Source organism: Caretta caretta, chromosome 15 (assembly GCF_965140235.1).
Source record: "Caretta caretta isolate rCarCar2 chromosome 15, rCarCar1.hap1, whole genome shotgun sequence".
Taxonomy (NCBI): Eukaryota; Metazoa; Chordata; order Testudines; family Cheloniidae; genus Caretta; species Caretta caretta.
Genome location: NC_134220.1, coordinates 24,622,849 through 24,640,237, shown reverse-complemented (window position 1 = coordinate 24,640,237; position 17,389 = coordinate 24,622,849). Strand labels below are relative to the sequence as shown.

Here is a 17,389-nt window from a genome sequence, read left to right as displayed (position 1 = left end):
TAGTGGTGGGAGTCTGCTATAGACCACCGGACCAGGGGGATGAGGTAGATGAGGCTTTCTTCCGGCAGCTCACAGAAGCTACTGGATCGCATGCCCTGATTCTCATGGGTGACTTTAATTTTCCTGATATCTGCTGGGAGAGCAATACAGCGGTGCATAGACAATCCAGGAAGTTTTTGGAAAGCGTAGGGGACAATTTCCTGGCGCAAGTGCTAGAGGAGCCAACTAGGGGGGGCGCTTTTCTTGACCTGCTGCTCACAAACCGGATAGAATTAGTGGGGGAAGCAAAAGTGGATGGGAATCTGGGAGGCAGTGACCATGAGTTGGTTGAGTTCAGGATCCTGACACAGGGAAGAAAGGTAAGCAGCACGATACGGACCCTGGACTTCAGGAAAGCAGACTTCGACTCCCTCAGGGAACGGATGGCCAGGATCCCCTGGGGGACTAACTTGAAGGGGAAAGGAGTCCAGGAGAGCTGGCTGTATTTCAAGGAATCCCTGTTGAGGTTACAGGGACAAACCATCCCGATGAGTCGAAAGAATAGTAAATATGGCAGGCGACCAGCTTGGCTTAATGGTGAAATCTTAGCGGATCTTAAACATAAAAAAGAAGCTTACAAGAAGTGGAAGGTTGGACATATGACCAGGGAAGAGTATAAAAATATTGCTCGGGCATGTAGGAATGTTATCAGGAGGGCCAAATCGCACCTGGAGCTGCAGCTAGCCAGAGATGTCAAGAGTAACAAGAAGGGTTTCTTCAGGTATGTTGGCAACAAGAAGAAAGCCAAGGAATGTGTGGGCCCCTTACTGAATGAGGGAGGCAAACTAGTGACAGAGGATGTGGAAAAAGCTAATGTACTCAATGCTTTTTTTGCCTCTGTTTTCACTAACAAGGTCAGCTCCCAGACTGCTACGCTGGGCATCACAAAATGGGGAAGAGATGGACAGCCCTCTGTGGAGATAGAGGTGGTTAGGGACTATTTAGAAAAGCTGGACGTGCACAAGTCCATGGGGCCGGACGAGTTGCATCCGAGAGTGCTGAAGGAACTGGCGGCTGTGATTGCAGAGCCATTGGCCATTATCTTTGAAAACTCGTGGCGAACCGGGGAAGTCCCGGATGACTGGAAAAAGGCTAATGTAGTGCCAATCTTTAAAAAAGGGAAGAAGGAGGATCCTGGGAACTACAGGCCAGTCAGCCTCACTTCAGTCCCTGGAAAAATCATGGAGCAGGTCCTCAAAGAATCAATCCTGAAGCACTTGCATGAGAGGAAAGTGATCAGGAACAGCCAGCATGGATTCACCAAGGGAAGGTCATGCCTGACTAATCTAATCGCCTTCTATGATGAGATTACTGGTTCTGTGGATGAAGGGAAAGCAGTGGATGTATTGTTTCTTGACTTTAGCAAAGCTTTTGACACGGTCTCCCACAGTATTCTTGTCAGCAAGTTAAGGAAGTATGGGCTGGATGAATGCACTACAAGGTGGGTAGAAAGCTGGCTAGATTGTCGGGCTCAACGGGTAGTTATCAATGGCTCCATGTCTAGTTGGCAGCCGGTATCAAGTGGAGTGCCCCAAGGGTCGGTCCTGGGGCCGGTTTTGTTCAATATCTTCATAAATGATCTGGAGGATGGTGTGGATTGCACTCTCAGCAAATTTGCGGATGATACTAAACTGGGAGGAGTGGTAGATACGCTGGAGGGGAGGGATAGGATACAGAAGGACCTAGACAAATTGGAGGATTGGGCCAAAAGAAATCTGATGAGGTTCAATAAGGATAAGTGCAGGGTCCTGCACTTAGGACGGAAGAACCCAATGCACAGCTACAGACTAGGGACCGAATGGCTAGGCAGCAGTTCTGCGGAAAAGGACCTAGGGGTGACAGTGGACGAGAAGCTGGATATGAGTCAGCAGTGTGCCCTTGTTGCCAAGAAGGCCAATGGCATTTTGGGATGTATAAGTAGGGGCATAGCGAGCAGATCGAGGGACGTGATCGTTCCCCTCTATTCGACATTGGTGAGGCCTCATCTGGAGTACTGTGTCCAGTTTTGGGCCCCACACTTCAAGAAGGATGTGGATAAATTGGAGAGAGTCCAGCGAAGGGCAACAAAAATGATTAGGGGTCTGGAACACATGAGTTATGAGGAGAGGCTGAGGGAGCTGGGATTGTTTAGCCTGCAGAAGAGAAGAATGAGGGGGGATTTGATAGCTGCTTTCAACTACCTGAAAGGGGGTTCCAAAGAGGATGGCTCTAGACTGTTCTCAATGGTATCAGATGACAGAACGAGGAGTAATGGTCTCAAGCTGCAGTGGGGGAGGTTTAGATTGGATATTAGGAAAAACTTTTTCACTAAGAGGGTGGTGAAACACTGGAATGCGTTACCTAGGGAGGTGGTAGAATCTCCTTCCTTAGAGGTTTTTAAGGTCAGGCTTGACAAAGCCCTGGCTGGGATGATTTAACTGGGAATTGGTCCTGCTTCGAGCAGGGGGTTGGACTAGATGACCTTCTGGGGTCCCTTCCAACCCTTATATTCTATGATTCTATGATTCTATGATAAAAAGTAACCCATGTGGATAAAACCAATCCGCACTTTCAGCCAAACACATCTCAGCCCCCCCGCCCTTTTTTAAGAGGTCCAAAATACCATGTAGAAAAGAAAAAGTCCCCACCCCTAAGGATGGAGAGCTGAGGGGCTCGCAGAAGCCTGTGAAATGTTGGCTGAACCCAAGTGCTGAACTGTTTCAAACACACATTCGCACTGCCAGTTGTTATTGCAATAGAAACTCTTAGCAAAGAACAAAGATCAGGTGTGAGTGTGTGTCTGCAAAGAAGCCTTTGATCCCAATGAAAGCAGAGCTGCAGGGTGTGTAATTACTATCAGGAGCCTAAAAAGAATCTTTCCCACCCACCCAGGAGTTCCCAAAATGAAATACACCCAGTGTTCTCCGACTGGCTCTCCCTCCCTCTTCCCCTCCCCATGTCCCTTGACTGGAAAAAAATACAAAACAGAGAAGCAGAGTGGATGGACTTCATTTTCAAAGAGATCCGCAGAGCCTTGGGGACCCACGATACACATTGTGCCCTCCCGCCCCTGCCGCCGCAATAACCGGCCATCATCTGGCCCTCCTGCAGGAGCTGCACTGTAGACACTGGATCCTTCTAAGCAGCATTTCTCCAAAACACAGGGAGCAGCCCAAGAGCTAGCCAGCCAGAAAAAGGGATGGATGGATGGATCTTGGATGGATAAAAAAGGAGGAGGTCACCTTTATACAAAAAGTGTATAGAGTTGGATTTACTTTCTGGAGAAGAAGGGACGATGCTGACTGCCTTCTCTCTCCTCCAACAGCGCACAGGGTCCTAACAAGACACTTTCTACCCTTCGCCGTTCAGTCACCCACATTTGCTTTGGCTGCTTCTCAATTCCTCTCCTGGCATTTATAGGTTTTCTCCCTAGACGGTAAGCTCTTTGGAGCAGGGGCTGTTCTTAAACCTGCCTGCAAAATGCTATCCAAATAATAATGGGACATGGGTCAAGGTCCTCCTCTTGTTCCCAGCAGCCTGTGACCATGCTTATCCTATTGTGCTCTGCTTTGATTAACCAGCAAGATGCACACAACTCTGACTTGATTCGTGGTCTGAGTAATAATGTTCTATTCTGTTTTCCCCTCTTATTTAGTTACCAGTGGTGTCAAAGGAATGCTGGATCCCAGAGCTCCAGTTAAGCCGCACCACATTGTCATTCTCTCTGACTTCACCTTGAACGCTTTGATGTAAAAATAGAATTGGATTTCCAAGGTAGCGCTTGCAAGTGGCATCTGCAACCTCCTTGTTCAAATAGGAAACAGTAGCTAACTGCCTGAATTAGAGTCAAGCATCCCCAGCTTGAGCCTTCTGAAAGTAAAACACTCAGCCTGAAACCACCATGCACATCCAATTATGGGCAGCGATAATGTTAACAGAATTAATACCGATGTCAAATATTAGCATAAGGCTTGTGTGTCCCTGTAGATAACTGCCTGGATCTAGAATTTTTTTTTGAACCAGGGCCTGCATATCAAACGGCACCCTTTTTATTATAATGATGATTATATGTGCATATATATATGGACAGTGTTGATCACAAAAGAAAAAAAATCTATGCCAGAGGGTCTGTTTTTTGGGGAGGAGAGAGGATCACTCTTTTTGACTGTATGTTTGCAAAGGACCCACTGTTATTCCAATCTGCATTGCAATGATCAGAGCCCAACCCATTAGACCAGAGGTGGGCAAACTACGGTCCGGGGGCCGCATCCGGCCCGCCAGACATTTTAATCTGGCCCTCAAGCTCTGCCAGGGACAGGGTCTGGGGCTTGTCCCGCTCTGGTGCTCCAGCCAGAGAGCCGGGTAGGGGGCTTGCCCAACTCCATGCGGCTCCCAGAAGCAGTGGTATGTCCCCCCTCCGGCTCCTATGCATAGGGGCAGCCAGGGGGCTCCGCACGCTGCCCCTGCCCCAAGCGCCGCTCCCGCAGCTCCCATTAGCCAGGAACCACGGCCAATGGGAGCTGCAGGGGCGGCACCTGCAGACAGGGCAGTGCGCAGAGCCGCCTGGCCCCACCTCCGTATAGGAGCCAGAAAGGGGACTGCTTGAGGTAAGCATCACCCAGAGCCTGCGCCCCAACCCCCTGCCCCCCAGCCCTGATCCCCCTTCTGCCCTCCAAACCCTTGGTCCCAATCCAGAGCACCCTCCGGCACCCCAAACCCCTCATCCCCCGCCCGGAGCCTGCACCCCCTCCTGCATCCCAACCCCAATTTCATGAGCATTCATGGCCCGCCATACAATTTCCATCCCCAGATGTGGCCCTCGGGCCAAAAAGTTTGCTCACCCTTGCATTCGACCTATTTAACCAACATCACTGAGAAAGGCTTTTCTCCACTGGATCACACAATCCCATTGTGCTTCACCTAAATTTCTACAGCATGTTCCATCAAAGTGTTTTGCAGCTAATTGTTGACTTAAACCTCACCATCCACCTGTGAGGAAGATAAAGTATTCTCTCCCGCTTTTAAAAAATGGGGAAACTGAGGCACAAGGTAAAATGACTTTGCCCACTATCATGCGGTGAGTCACAGAAAGAGCCAGAGACCAGGACCCAGGACTTGTTGTCCTGTGCTTCGTACACTAGGCCATGTTTCCTCTCTGGAATACTGCAGCTCGGGTGGATGAAGATGAAATGCAGCCAGATCCAACATAATATCAAGGCCTGCAAAATATCAGGCCTTCCAGGCAGAAAGTTCCTTCACTGCTCAAACCCTCCCCCCCCCCCCTTGAGCTTTCTCTCCCAAGTCCTCTGAAGAAATTCTTGGCTTCTCACTGGCCCTGCTGAGCCAGATCCAGTCAGAACACTGGAATTAACCTCTGTTCACCCCAACAGTCGGGATGTGCTTCCTTCTCTATATTCCAGCGCAATGTGGTACCACAGCAGACAACAGTTTATTTTTAAAGAGGCACTGTCACAATCTGGACCTTTGTGTGAACAAGCTTTGATAGGAACCTAATCCCCAGAAACACATTCCCATTATTTTCAAATTCCAGTGGAAACAGGTCATCTGAAAACACAGTGTTGCCAACTCTGATGATTTTATCACAAGTCTGAGGACATTTGCTGCTTTTCGTCAAGCCCCCGCTCTCGGAGTCAGGTGACGGTGAGCACTTCAGCTTTAATTAAAAACGAACAACATTTTATTTCTGTGTTTCCCGGTTACAGAGAAAAGGGTGAAAACGTGAATCCTAAATCTCAAACACGAGAAGGCAAATCAAAGGAACCCAACAGCTATTACTGTTTAAAATCTGGGATTGAAGAGAGCCTGGCTGGTTTGATTTTTGAACGCTTGGGGTTGGCAATGCTGAATCACAACTCTGCAAGAGAACTGAAATTGACCAGAAACAAAAGAAAACCCAACACATTTTCAGCTTCCAAGCAGCACAAACCGTGGAAAAAGCATTCGGGGGCTTGACTCACCAGTCCAGTGCCAGGCAGCACAACTGCACTAAGTCAGCAGAGCTCCGCTGACCTAAAACTGGAGTCAACGCAGGGGTGAAACAGGCTCTAGATTGCTAACACTATTTCAGTTTTAATCACTGGGGGGCCTGATTCATCCTCCAATGGGGAAGTCAATGGGAGTTGCAATGCTCACTGATGACAGGATTGGGCTCACTGGTGTCAATTTAAAGGTAAGCATGGAAATCCATTTCCACAGAAGAGTATCCCTTTAAGCTTTGCCTCACACCTGTAAAGTCGGAAGGCTGTGGCTGCCTTGAAACTCATCAGCAGATAGGAGAGTAAATGAGGAAATTTAGAGGAAAGGCAAAGGCAAAATGTAGAGGCTCCATTTCCACAGAAGAGTATCCCTTTAAGCTTTGTCTCACACCTGTGAAGTCGGAGGCTCTTACGCAACTAATGAGTAGTCTTGAGTTTTGAGTCTCTGACCTTGAGAATACTAATGTAGGCAAAGGCTTAATCACTCTGCAGCTGTAAAGCCTGGCAATGTCTTGAAAGCCAGTGCATGTTTATCATGATCAGGGCTGAAATAATCAGCTAACGGAAGGGTTGTGTTTGTTTGGTTTTTTAAAACATACTCTAAATGTTTTTGCTGCTTTACCTTTCCTGTTAAGGTCAAGCCTGCAAAGGTTAGTACGATCTTGCAAAATATAAATACGCTTCACAGTTTATCTTGCTACATACACCGCTGTTACTTAGAAACCATTTGCAGGGAGGTTAACTCAGAGCACATGTCTGAGGAGCACATGTTTTGCTCCCAGGGCAAGCCGAACTTCCCGCTGCGCAGCCGGTGAAGGTAAAGGCTGGCCTCTGTAACAGCTGGAGACGCACACAGTGCTTGTTGCAGAACGTTAGGAAGGTCATCGTCGCAATACACCATCCCCTGCCGGGGCATCCATCCTCAGGAACTATGGTCTTCAGTCCCTGGGCTCTTAAAGAACTGGAGAATTCAAAGTGATTGAAAAAATAAACGGATGGAGGTATGGAGCTAATCTTGAGAGTTAATTTTGAAAGCTGTGCTACGGATTGAGAACAGGGAGCCATGCCGAAAACTTGACTTGGATTCTGAGCTGCAGATGTGCTGGAAAGAGATCCGTTCGAGTGATTTGTACAGAGGTTAGCTCACAATTAGTTGACTACTCAGTCTCCTCCGAAAAAGCTGGTGGATTGTGAAGCAAGGTAGGGAGGTACTTGAGATCCCTAGAAATGCAGCTGTCTCCAGAGTCTGCTTCAGAACCAGGAGAAAAGGGGGGGAAATCAAGGCAAGGGATGTGAAATCTGCAGCAATGCCATATGCTCAGCCTCTGAGGCAGGGAGTGTTTAAAACACAGTTTACGGCCACCCTTGGGCTTATGGTATGGAAATAGAGCCCAGAGACTCCTGATTTGAGATATGCCAGAGCCCAAGCCTATTATTCATCTCAAATCGCTCTGCGAACCCATTGGGGTTTTTTGTTTTTACTGCTGGTGAACTCAAATAAGAAGTCCTTTCCATTTGGCTCTTGAGGAGGACAGGAGCCCAAGCAAACACTATGCAGGTGTGCAATGCTGTATTTTACAACATGGGTATCTTTAGAAGTGAAAGCCAGGCACAGCGCTCTGTGTCACAAAGTATGGGTGCCCCTCTTCTAGGGGGAAAAGGGTGCCAGCTGGCTGAATTGCATGGGATTTCTTGCTTGGAAAATACCAGGGGTGGCCAACCTGTGGCTCCAGAGCCACATGAGGCTCTTCAGAAGTTAATATGCGGCTCCTTGTACAGGCACCGACTCTGGGGCTGGAGCTACGGGGCCAACTTTCCACTGTGCCGGGGCTGGGGAGGGGGGGGTGCTCACTGCTCATCCCCTGGCTCTGCTACAGGCCCTGCCCTCACTCCACCCCTTCCCACCCCCTCCCCTGAGCCTGCCATGCCCTCGCTGCCCCCCGCCCCTGGCCTGAGCCTCCTGCATGCCACAAAACAGCTGATTGGGAAGTGCAGAGAGGGAGAGACACTGACTGGCCAGTGGGAGGCGCTGGGAGCAGGGGTGAGGCTACTGACGTATTACTGTGGCTCTTTGGCAATGTACATCATTGGTAAATTCTGGCTCCTTCTCAGGCTGGCCACCCCTGGAATAGACACCGGTACAGATGGCCTGGTCTGAAATCAGATATTGCCCAGCCTGCTGCCAAGCAGATTCTACCAAGACAACAAAGCCAAGGAGAGAAAGTGCAGAGAGTCTGTAACAGTCTCATTCCACCTGTGCCTACTTGGTCTGAGGGATGGAGGAGGAAACAGATGTTAAATAAATAAAAACGCATGGTTTTAATCATGAATGAGGTTGGGACAGGAACCATCACCTATTAAAAAAAAAAAAAGCAGGATTCAAAGCACCCATAATTTAAGGCCCAGTTCTGCAGCCTTTTCTCATGAGTAATCCTTCCTCACCCACGTAGCCCCACTGATTTCAATGTGATTATTTGTATGCATGAGTAAGTGTTCCAGAACTGGTCCCATAATCACTAAGTACTATAATTTAAAAACAAAAACAAAAACAAAACAAAACCCTACCTCTTGCTCTCTAGCCAAACCAAGGGCAGCAAAGAAACTCCGTTAAAGTGGATACTTTCACCTTAACCCGCTTGACATGTGGTTGTTTTCATTTTGGGCTTTCACAATGGAGGAGGGCACCCATCAGCCTGCTTTTGAGTTATTTGGCCTGAATCCACATGAATTACTTGGCTAGAGTCAACCGGGTTGTAACCTTAACCCATTTTGTGCATGCACCCCCCACACCCCTGCCCCAAACTCTTGTGATAAGAATTACAGCTACACACAGGTCTGGGGTACTATACAGATCTGGCCAAATCTGCCTGCACAGAAGTTTGAGCCTGCACAAGGGACAAAGGAATTTTGTTATTTCATCAAAATGAATCTCAGGTGTTTAATTACACATGAATCCTTTTCACCAAATAGTCAGTATAAACAGAGGTAGGGATCAAGCCTGCCAAGACGTATGGCAGTAAGGGTGAATTAACTGCTGGCAGCCTGATTATACAGTGACATTTGTTGCGGAGCCCAGGGACAAAGGCAGAAGCCGGATTACGACTTGAGCTGAACAAACCAGGGGTCTTCAATCATTGGAATCTACACCGCAAGACGGAGACGCTCTGAGATCGAAACTAACCAGCAGCCAAGGAAAAGGGAATAGCTTGTATGTAAGGGAAAGGCTGGCTTGCTTCCTGCTGGCTTGTGTTTCTGCTGCTGCCCCAGTTCCTTTTGGTACTCAGGCACATCAGACGCCGTGCCAGTACGTTGTGTTGCTTACCACACCCCAGCTCACATGCTTGAAGGGCAGTGTGTGGAAACGGGCTACCCTTACACCTACCAAGGTGTGAGTGATGCCTGATCAAATGTATCAGAGAGGGCAGACGGTGCATTATAGGTTGCATGTAGCATCCCACTCATCCATTTCCTTGCTCCTGCTCTGAGATGGGACCATATTAGCAGGGTATATCCCTATTTACCCACGATCACTTCACACCCCTTAACCGCAATGAAGTGGAGAAGCAACGCTCCACGTACAACATTCAGAACCCCTTGCGGGGGGGGGGGGGGGGGGGAGAGGGGGAGGAGCAGGGAGAAAAGGTTCCATTATCCAGAGTGTCTGTTTTCCTATTAATTTATTCCAGGGCACTTAGGCCCCACTAAGTTAACAGTGTTATTACCACCACTAATGACAAAATAAAACGGGAGCCTGAAATGACAGAGGCAAATCTCTCCGGAGTTGCTGTAAGGCACTTATAATGCATTCCATGTGCTTACAGGCACCGTTTGCGCCCAGTGACACTAGTCAAGGGAAAGATACTGTAAGTGGGTTGCCAATCACATCACCATTTTCTGAATCACATCCTTGCAAATACAAAGTGCACTTGGCTGCAGATGTGCCAAATTATCACAGCTTTTATCTGTAAATAGCAGAAAAAGGCTTGAACAACTAATCCTCCTAGAAGCTTATATGCTGCATTCGGCATGACTGTGGTCCATGGCGATGAGGGAATGCTGTGACAGGCAGATTGGTATTACGGGTGTTGGGGCCCTCGGAGGTTCCCGAGTGGAACTCCCTCCATGCCACTCAATGTTTATGCCCCAGTCTGGTATCCACTCCTTTTCTTAATGTCCAACGTGCTTGAATAACTTCTTTTGGCAGCTGTTCTCTCCATGCCTGGTGCTCTGAATGTCAAACCGGGAGATTCCATTTAAGTCCTTTTTGCACCTTTGGGCTGAAGACAAAAATCAGACAAGTGCAACCCTCCCTGTAGTTCTTCAGCAGCAGCCTTTCCAGCCATAAAAGACACCCCGGCATTACCCCACTTGCCTTCTCCTGAAGCCCACGCTGTTTGTTTCAGTGCTGGCCTGTTCAAGGTATTCCATACAGAGTAAGCGCCAGGCTTGGTAGGAACAACAAGCTGGGGGCTGAAATGTGATTCTCCATCATTGAATAATTCATCACAAGCTAATACTTCTGCACTAGTTCAAGCACATGGGAAAGAAAGGGGATGAAAAAACCTTGAATGGGGGGGTAAGGGGGGCTGTTAGGTGAATCGCTGATGAGGTGAATGTCTGAAACTGCTTCGAGAAAGACCCGAAAGGGAATACGCTAGCCTGGCAGAGTCTGATAGTGTTTGTGTTACAGGTCAGGATTTTGCTACGCTGATAAAGGCAAACTGATACTGCCCAACAAAAAAAAAATAAAGGACCCAAATTTTCAAACTCAATGAGTGATTTTGGAGCCCCAGTTGAGATCTGAGTTTGCCCCAGGTGGACCCCTAAAAACACAGCCCCCCAAATCATTAATCCCTTTTGAAAGCTTGAGCCTACATGCCCTGTATTGAATTCTTAACCGTGTGGCAGCATCGGATCAAACCCACTAGCTATGCTTAGCAAAATGAGCCCATCACAGTTAAAACAATATGCAACAGTGCGGTTTGGGTTGCTCCTAGAGGCATGAGAAACCCAAATCATGCAATGGTGTGACCCCCATTTCAGGTGCAACTGCAAACGCTGAACTCGGTCCAGGATCTCCAACACATCTGCAAGTGTTTCAAGAGAACATTGGCCCAGTTTGGAATAAGCTCTGATTTCACAGCTGAGCCATAAAAAGCAAAGGACTGAAAATCCAAGTAAACTGAGCCTGAAGAAAAGGCCTGCGTGAAACTCTGAACAGAAGATACAGCCTGAGCCAGCTCGAGTTTAGCTGCCTAATTTCAGCTTCCTGAGCTCTTTAGGGCTCAGAGGTGGCTGATATTTTGCTCCAAACTACAGAGCCCTTTATATAAACCATGACATAAACTTGGTCCTTCAGGGGAAAAGTCATGGTGGGTTGTTTTTCCTGACTGACTGGGTGGGAGTCTACTTTAGTAAAGGTAAAGGTTCCCACAGCGGACAGCAGGTAATTGATCCTCCTGGTGTGGATATCTTGTAGTTAAATCCTTTAGTGCTAGGAGTCAGAGAATATTGCAAAGGTGCTACAAGAGGTTAAATCTGGCACAAAGCTACAATAGAAAGAACCAACACAGATGAGATTGCATGTGATTACTGCAGAATTAGGTCTCCAGTGTGTTTGCTGCCTTCTTTCAGCAATGTCTGAAGCAAGGAGTGAGAAGACTGTTCTGAAGCCCATTGTATATGGAGTGACTAATTTCTGGGCTCTCTTTCCCCCAAGCCTCGGTTCAGGACCTTTTAAATAGCCTTCAAATAATCTTCAGGGCCGACAGGAAGACTGTCAACACTGTGTTGTAAAGTTGAGCTGTCAATGTTGTGTTTTAAAATGATGAAATAATAACTAGTGCCTGATTGCTGCGGAGCCAGTGGGAAAAGCCTCTGCAGAGGATCTCATTAAAATGGGGCTATTTTAATTTTTATTGCTCTTTTACTTCTCCTTTCCCATTGACACAGCGGCAGGTATTTTCCTTTAACAAATCAGATATTTAGCATCTGAAGGACATTCCCCCAGCAGCTTGCAAAGATTTCTAAGGTAGGTCACAAGTCTTCGGCATAACCTGCTTGACAGCGCCTTAGACCTCACAGCAGACGCAGCATACAAAATTAACTGTCCTCGCTCTAAAGTCTGCATACATAGGTGAACCAAAATGGACCCAAGCAGAAGGGGAACAGAACATAGCAAAGCAGTTAAATAAGACTTAAAAGCTTTCAAAATTGCAAACACTGGCATGAACTGGGGCATGAAATTATGTTCACTGTACAAAGGAAAAGACCCAACACCAAGCTCCAGGAAAATAAAAGACACTGGTAACATTTTAAGAAGGGTAGAACTATCGAGTCTGTTTTATTAATGTAAGTGAAAAGCCCCAATCAGGAAGCAAACCAAACAGTAAGAATTAAACTAGAGTTGCCATCCAAAGAACACTACTATAGAGAAGCACAAATGGGGAGGGGGAGGGGGGGAGATCCTGCTTTTTGTTTTACCCCTCTGCAAACCCATTGGCTTCCATGGAGTAGGAGGAGCGTAACTGACAACAGAACTTGTCCAATGGCAAGCAAAAAAAGAATCGCTATAAATTAAAAACCATCTGCATATTGAGAGAAAAAAGTGTTAGACTGCCCTTGCAGGGCCGGGCGTGAAACTTGTTACACAGGGTGTCCTTCTGTGTTTAACACGGTAGAACTAGTTTACAGTGAAATCCTGTTGATAGTTCAGGAGAATAGTCATCCCAGATTATTTCCCTGCATAGGCCAGCTGCAAGTCTGGTTACAGCGAACCTCTGCTTAAAGTGAAATTATTCACAGGACTAGATAACCCCCTTGTACTTCAGCCTGAGGGAAATTGTTGTACCTTTGTAATGCTACCTTCCAACTCTATCCTATCCTTCATCCTGAAGACGTCTCCCTGAGGACTCTTCTGTGAGGATCACTTCACCTCCCACTGTAATCCAGCCACCTCTGGGGTGGAAGATGGCAGCTGTTATTTGTTAGCAAAACTGCACACCAATTTTAAGAGGAGTGGGGAGGAAAGAAGAAGAATGTCTCCAACCAAAACAGCAAAAGCGCCGTAGCCAGGATACCAGCATCAAAATGAATCTGGTCGAGACGCTGCGGCTTAACACGCTCTCTTCTTGCAAAAAGTGTCCTGGGATCATTAGTACCAGTAGTGGTTTGGAACCTTGGTTTTACATCCCTTAACTCCAGGCTGGGGCACAGAAACAGTGGGAGGAATGTGACCTGCCAATTTCCTTGCACATTCAACAACAGGTAACAAAGCAAACATGTAAACCAAGACAATCTAGAAAACAAGACCTTCCAGATGGGACCACTGTTAAAAAGAGTGCATTTGGAACAGAGAGGGCTTCAGGTCCTTATGCTGACCTAGATCCAGGAGTGCATTCACTGGCTTTGATAACCAGCTGAAATGGCTAATTGGGAGGTTTCTGTGATAGGCCAGAAAGGAGGGGATTGATGTTTTTAAATTAAATGTTAAGGTTTATTTTCCAGATTTTTGCAGAACCAAATCACTCTGAGCATAAACCCCAAACCTACTTGCCTGCCTTAAGGTCTCCTTTTGCTTATTTTAACACAGTAAGTTATGGGGGCAGGACAATCAAACCCATAATAAAAAAATCCTCATTAAAGGACACCATTAATGTAAAAAAACAAAACAAAAACAGTAACAGCAAAACCTGTACACTGCTACCTGGAAATATATTACCCACTATGGCTATAAGTAATCTCTAAGCTGACAAGGAACGAAAGATCAGAGAACACCATTTTTTCTCTTTTCAGTGTTTAATTCAGTGTATTTGACAGCACTTTGTATTTAATCATCAGTTTCACTGTTCCCCTGTACAGGCAGCTAGTTAGTTCCCCCTGTTTGTGTGGGTCTGTTACAAAGCAAGAGGGGAGGGAAAATAATTTAAATACTAGGAAAATGGGATTGTAAAACCACAGAAATTAGCAGGGAGACTCAGGGGCAGGTGTAATATATCTGGAACTACTTTTAACCCATTCTTTTCACAATTGACTAGCTATCAATTTGACAGTGTCACTTTAGAGACGCTGTTTGTGACAGCTTTCCATAGGCTCGAGACAATCGTGTTTAAATGGTGGCAAAGCAAAAACCAATAAGAACACTGAATCTGATGCAACATATCTATCAGAAAGCAAGTGACATTCTGGACCTGTGATGAGCTCTGAACAGGTACAGGAATCTGTCTGCAAGGAGCTCATTGCTGGATGGCAGCTTAATACTTCATTCCCAAAATAGGCAGCAACATCCCATTGCAGAATGGATCTCTGCTAAGCTATATAGCCCTAGGTGAACTTTCAGAGAATACAGACCCCCAGGTAGCAGCATCCTTCCTGGGCTGGATACCTCCCTAGCATCTTATTCTCCTTCCGCTGCTTTGTACTTCCCAATACCTGAACGCCAGAGGAAAATTATGAACAGGAATTACAGCCACGTAAATAATTCCCAATGTGTAATTCATCTGAGAAATACAGCCTCTTTTCCTGCCCCTGGAACATCCATGAGCATGCATCCATTTCCTTACATTTTAATTTTTTTATTTAATAACTCCCCAGTTGAGTACAGTGTGCTGGGGGCAAACAATTCAAAATTCCAGCTGCCCATCCATAGTCACTGGTCAGGTATATCCCACAGCATTCTTCCTGTTCCCCAACTGGATGTTGGTAAAAAAAAAAAAAACCTTCACTTTGAGTATCAGTACCTGTGGCTTTAACATTTGTGTTCACTCATGGCAAAAGAGTTTCCTTTGCAAATCCCCCTGCTCATTAAACCCAGTGGCCAGAACCTTTGCTTAACGTGAATCGACTAGAGAACAAGCCACAGCACAGTCACCTAAAAATCCAAGTGAGTACTTGTAGAAGGGTTCTGGCAATGCTTGCCAAGCTTGAGTGATGATCAACAGAGGTAAACAGGTTATCAAAGCCACACGTTTTCTGATCCCACTTAATCAGCAGGGATGCTCTTGGCCAATAAGAATGGGCTGTAATTGACAAAATATGCATGGATCCATCATCCTGGAAATGAACTCTTTGGGTGCAAAAGTCAGAAGTGAAGATATTTAGGCAAGAGGTGAGGGTAAGCAAACGTGAACTTGAAAAATTAACTATGTTTGTACAAAATCTGAGATTTAAAGATAATCCATGTTTCTGGAAGCTGCTGAAGGCAGCCGAGACTTCTCAATCATTGGAGAAGAGGCTAAACTAAGTAAAGAAATCCAGAGTAACACTTAAAAACAAGGAGAGGAAGGATAGCTTTTTGGTTAAGAAACGTGAGTTCTGGCCCTGAGTTACCACCGACTTCTGATCTGACCTCAGGCACTTAATTTCCGTGCCTCAATTTCCCCACCTGAGAAATAGGGATATTATTTCTCTATCCCAGGGGGGTGCTTCATTTGTTAATGCCTCTGAGGCATGTTGATACTCTTTGTCTAGGGCACTTGTATGGCCCCATTCCCACAGAGTCTGAGCGCCACACAGAATTTAATGTATTGATCCTCACAGCACCCATGTGAGGCAGGGCAGTGCTATCATCCCCATTTCACAGATGGAGAGCTGAGGCACAGAAAGGCAAAAACTCAATGGGGCCTCAGATCCTAAATCACTTAGGTGCTTCTGGACATTTTACCTTAAGTGAGTTGCCGAAGGTCATGCAGGAAATCTGTGATGGAAAAGGGACTTGAACCTGGGTCTCCTGATTCCCAGACTACCATTCTCCCCACTGGACAATCCTTTCCCTTTATGGATACCACAGAGATGAACACCACTTAAATGCCTAGAAATCAGGTCAGTTCATAACACATTTAATTACATCCTGAATCCTGTAATAAGAAAGAAGCTCGATGTTAACTCCTTCACTTCAACTCGCCTAGCGTCTCTTAACATTCCACTGAAAGCCACAGAATATTAGGAAATGGCTGGTATGCTCGGAACTAGAACAGGTGTATCCCATGTAGCCACAACCGGGTGATTTGAAAGTAATCATCTGTACAGAATCAACCCAGACAAGAACTGTTAGGCCACATGGGAACCTTTTTAATTTCAATTGATAATAAATCTAGAAGTTTATGTTATATTCAATCTATCTGCGGTAACTCACTGTAGTCACTAAACATCAATTGTTTATCAAATCATTTATTGAGGTTTAAACGACAAGTAATTGACTACAGGATTATTAAAACTTGGTAAATATCTTTGTAACAATCTGTTGCTATGAAACGTTCATTACAGCCTCATTGACAGAAGAGGCACTTTAAAGTCATGTCCAACTTTTCCCTTCAATCTATCCTTCCCAAAAACACATTAAAAAAAGCGGACAGTTTATGAAGTTTCATACCTCAGCACGTGTCAAACAAAACTGCGCTTACACTTCATTCTGAAATATACATGGACTTGAGGCTGTCAATCAGACAAGGGAGCTCAAAGAAGAATCAGCACAGTCAGACTCAACAGCACAGGGAAGTTAGAAAGGTGATTAAGGAGTGCAGGCTCTTGAAAAGCTACAGATACTACTCTGACACGGTGCTCAGCACAGATACTTCCTCCTTTTCCCAAGTTTCTGTCAAGTTTCAGCCACACTTGCTCGTCCAAGGGTGTAACCCGGCCATCAATTCAAGAGGATCTGAGCTGATCTCTTACTTTTGTAAATTTGAGCCGAAGCTCTTCCCAGTCCTTTCCTGGGTCGTATTACACACCTGAGGGAAGCAGGGTGAACGTAGGGACTAGCATTACACATTCGCTCTCCCCCTTTGCAGTGGCTAAGCAGCAGAGCACGGTTTCCAAATCTTGCTTGCAGAGGATCCGTTTCCTCCTAGCGCAGCTTTCCTCAGCTGGCCAAAGGGTTCCGAGCAGCCACTGACCCCACCTGGGCTCTCCAACTTCTGCCCCCATTCATCCTTTTATAAAATACATTCTCCTGTATATAAAATGCACCATGCCATCCTCCTTAACCAACTCATTTAAAACTCCCTCCCCACGAAGACAGCCGAGTTTCCCCCCCACCCCACTCCTCGCCACACAAATCGAACGGTACCTTTACCATCCCACAAACTCTGCTCTTCCTGACTGATGTACTTTTTCAGACATTTGGATGCTCTGGGTACCAATGGCAGCAACACAGTATCGCTAGAAGGGTACACGCTATTTCTTTTCAGCCTTAACGGGAAATGGGATCTGGAGGCAGGCGAGCATCTCTTCTGCTCCAGCCTAATGCATAACCTGACATTTCAAATAGACTTTATTGCCACATACTTACATTTTAATATTTTCATGGTACTGCCTGGTGTCTGAAGGCTGGTTGTATAATGGCTGAAATAAACAAGAAAAACGAAGGCATAAATGTA

At 46.3% G+C, this 17,389-nt stretch overlaps 1 protein-coding gene across 11 annotated transcripts in view; it reads right to left on the bottom strand.

Moving 5' to 3' along the window:
- NCOR2 (nuclear receptor corepressor 2) overlaps nucleotides 1-17,389 on the bottom strand; it is a 404,021-nt gene that overhangs the window by 161,210 nt on the left and 225,422 nt on the right. For all 11 annotated transcript variants that reach the window (XM_048821124.2, XM_048821129.2, XM_048821126.2 and 8 more), the window contains one exon: nucleotides 17,302-17,354. In XM_048821124.2, the coding sequence (XP_048677081.2) occupies nucleotides 17,302-17,354 (53 nt within the window). The remainder of the gene's footprint in view (nucleotides 1-17,301; nucleotides 17,355-17,389) is intronic.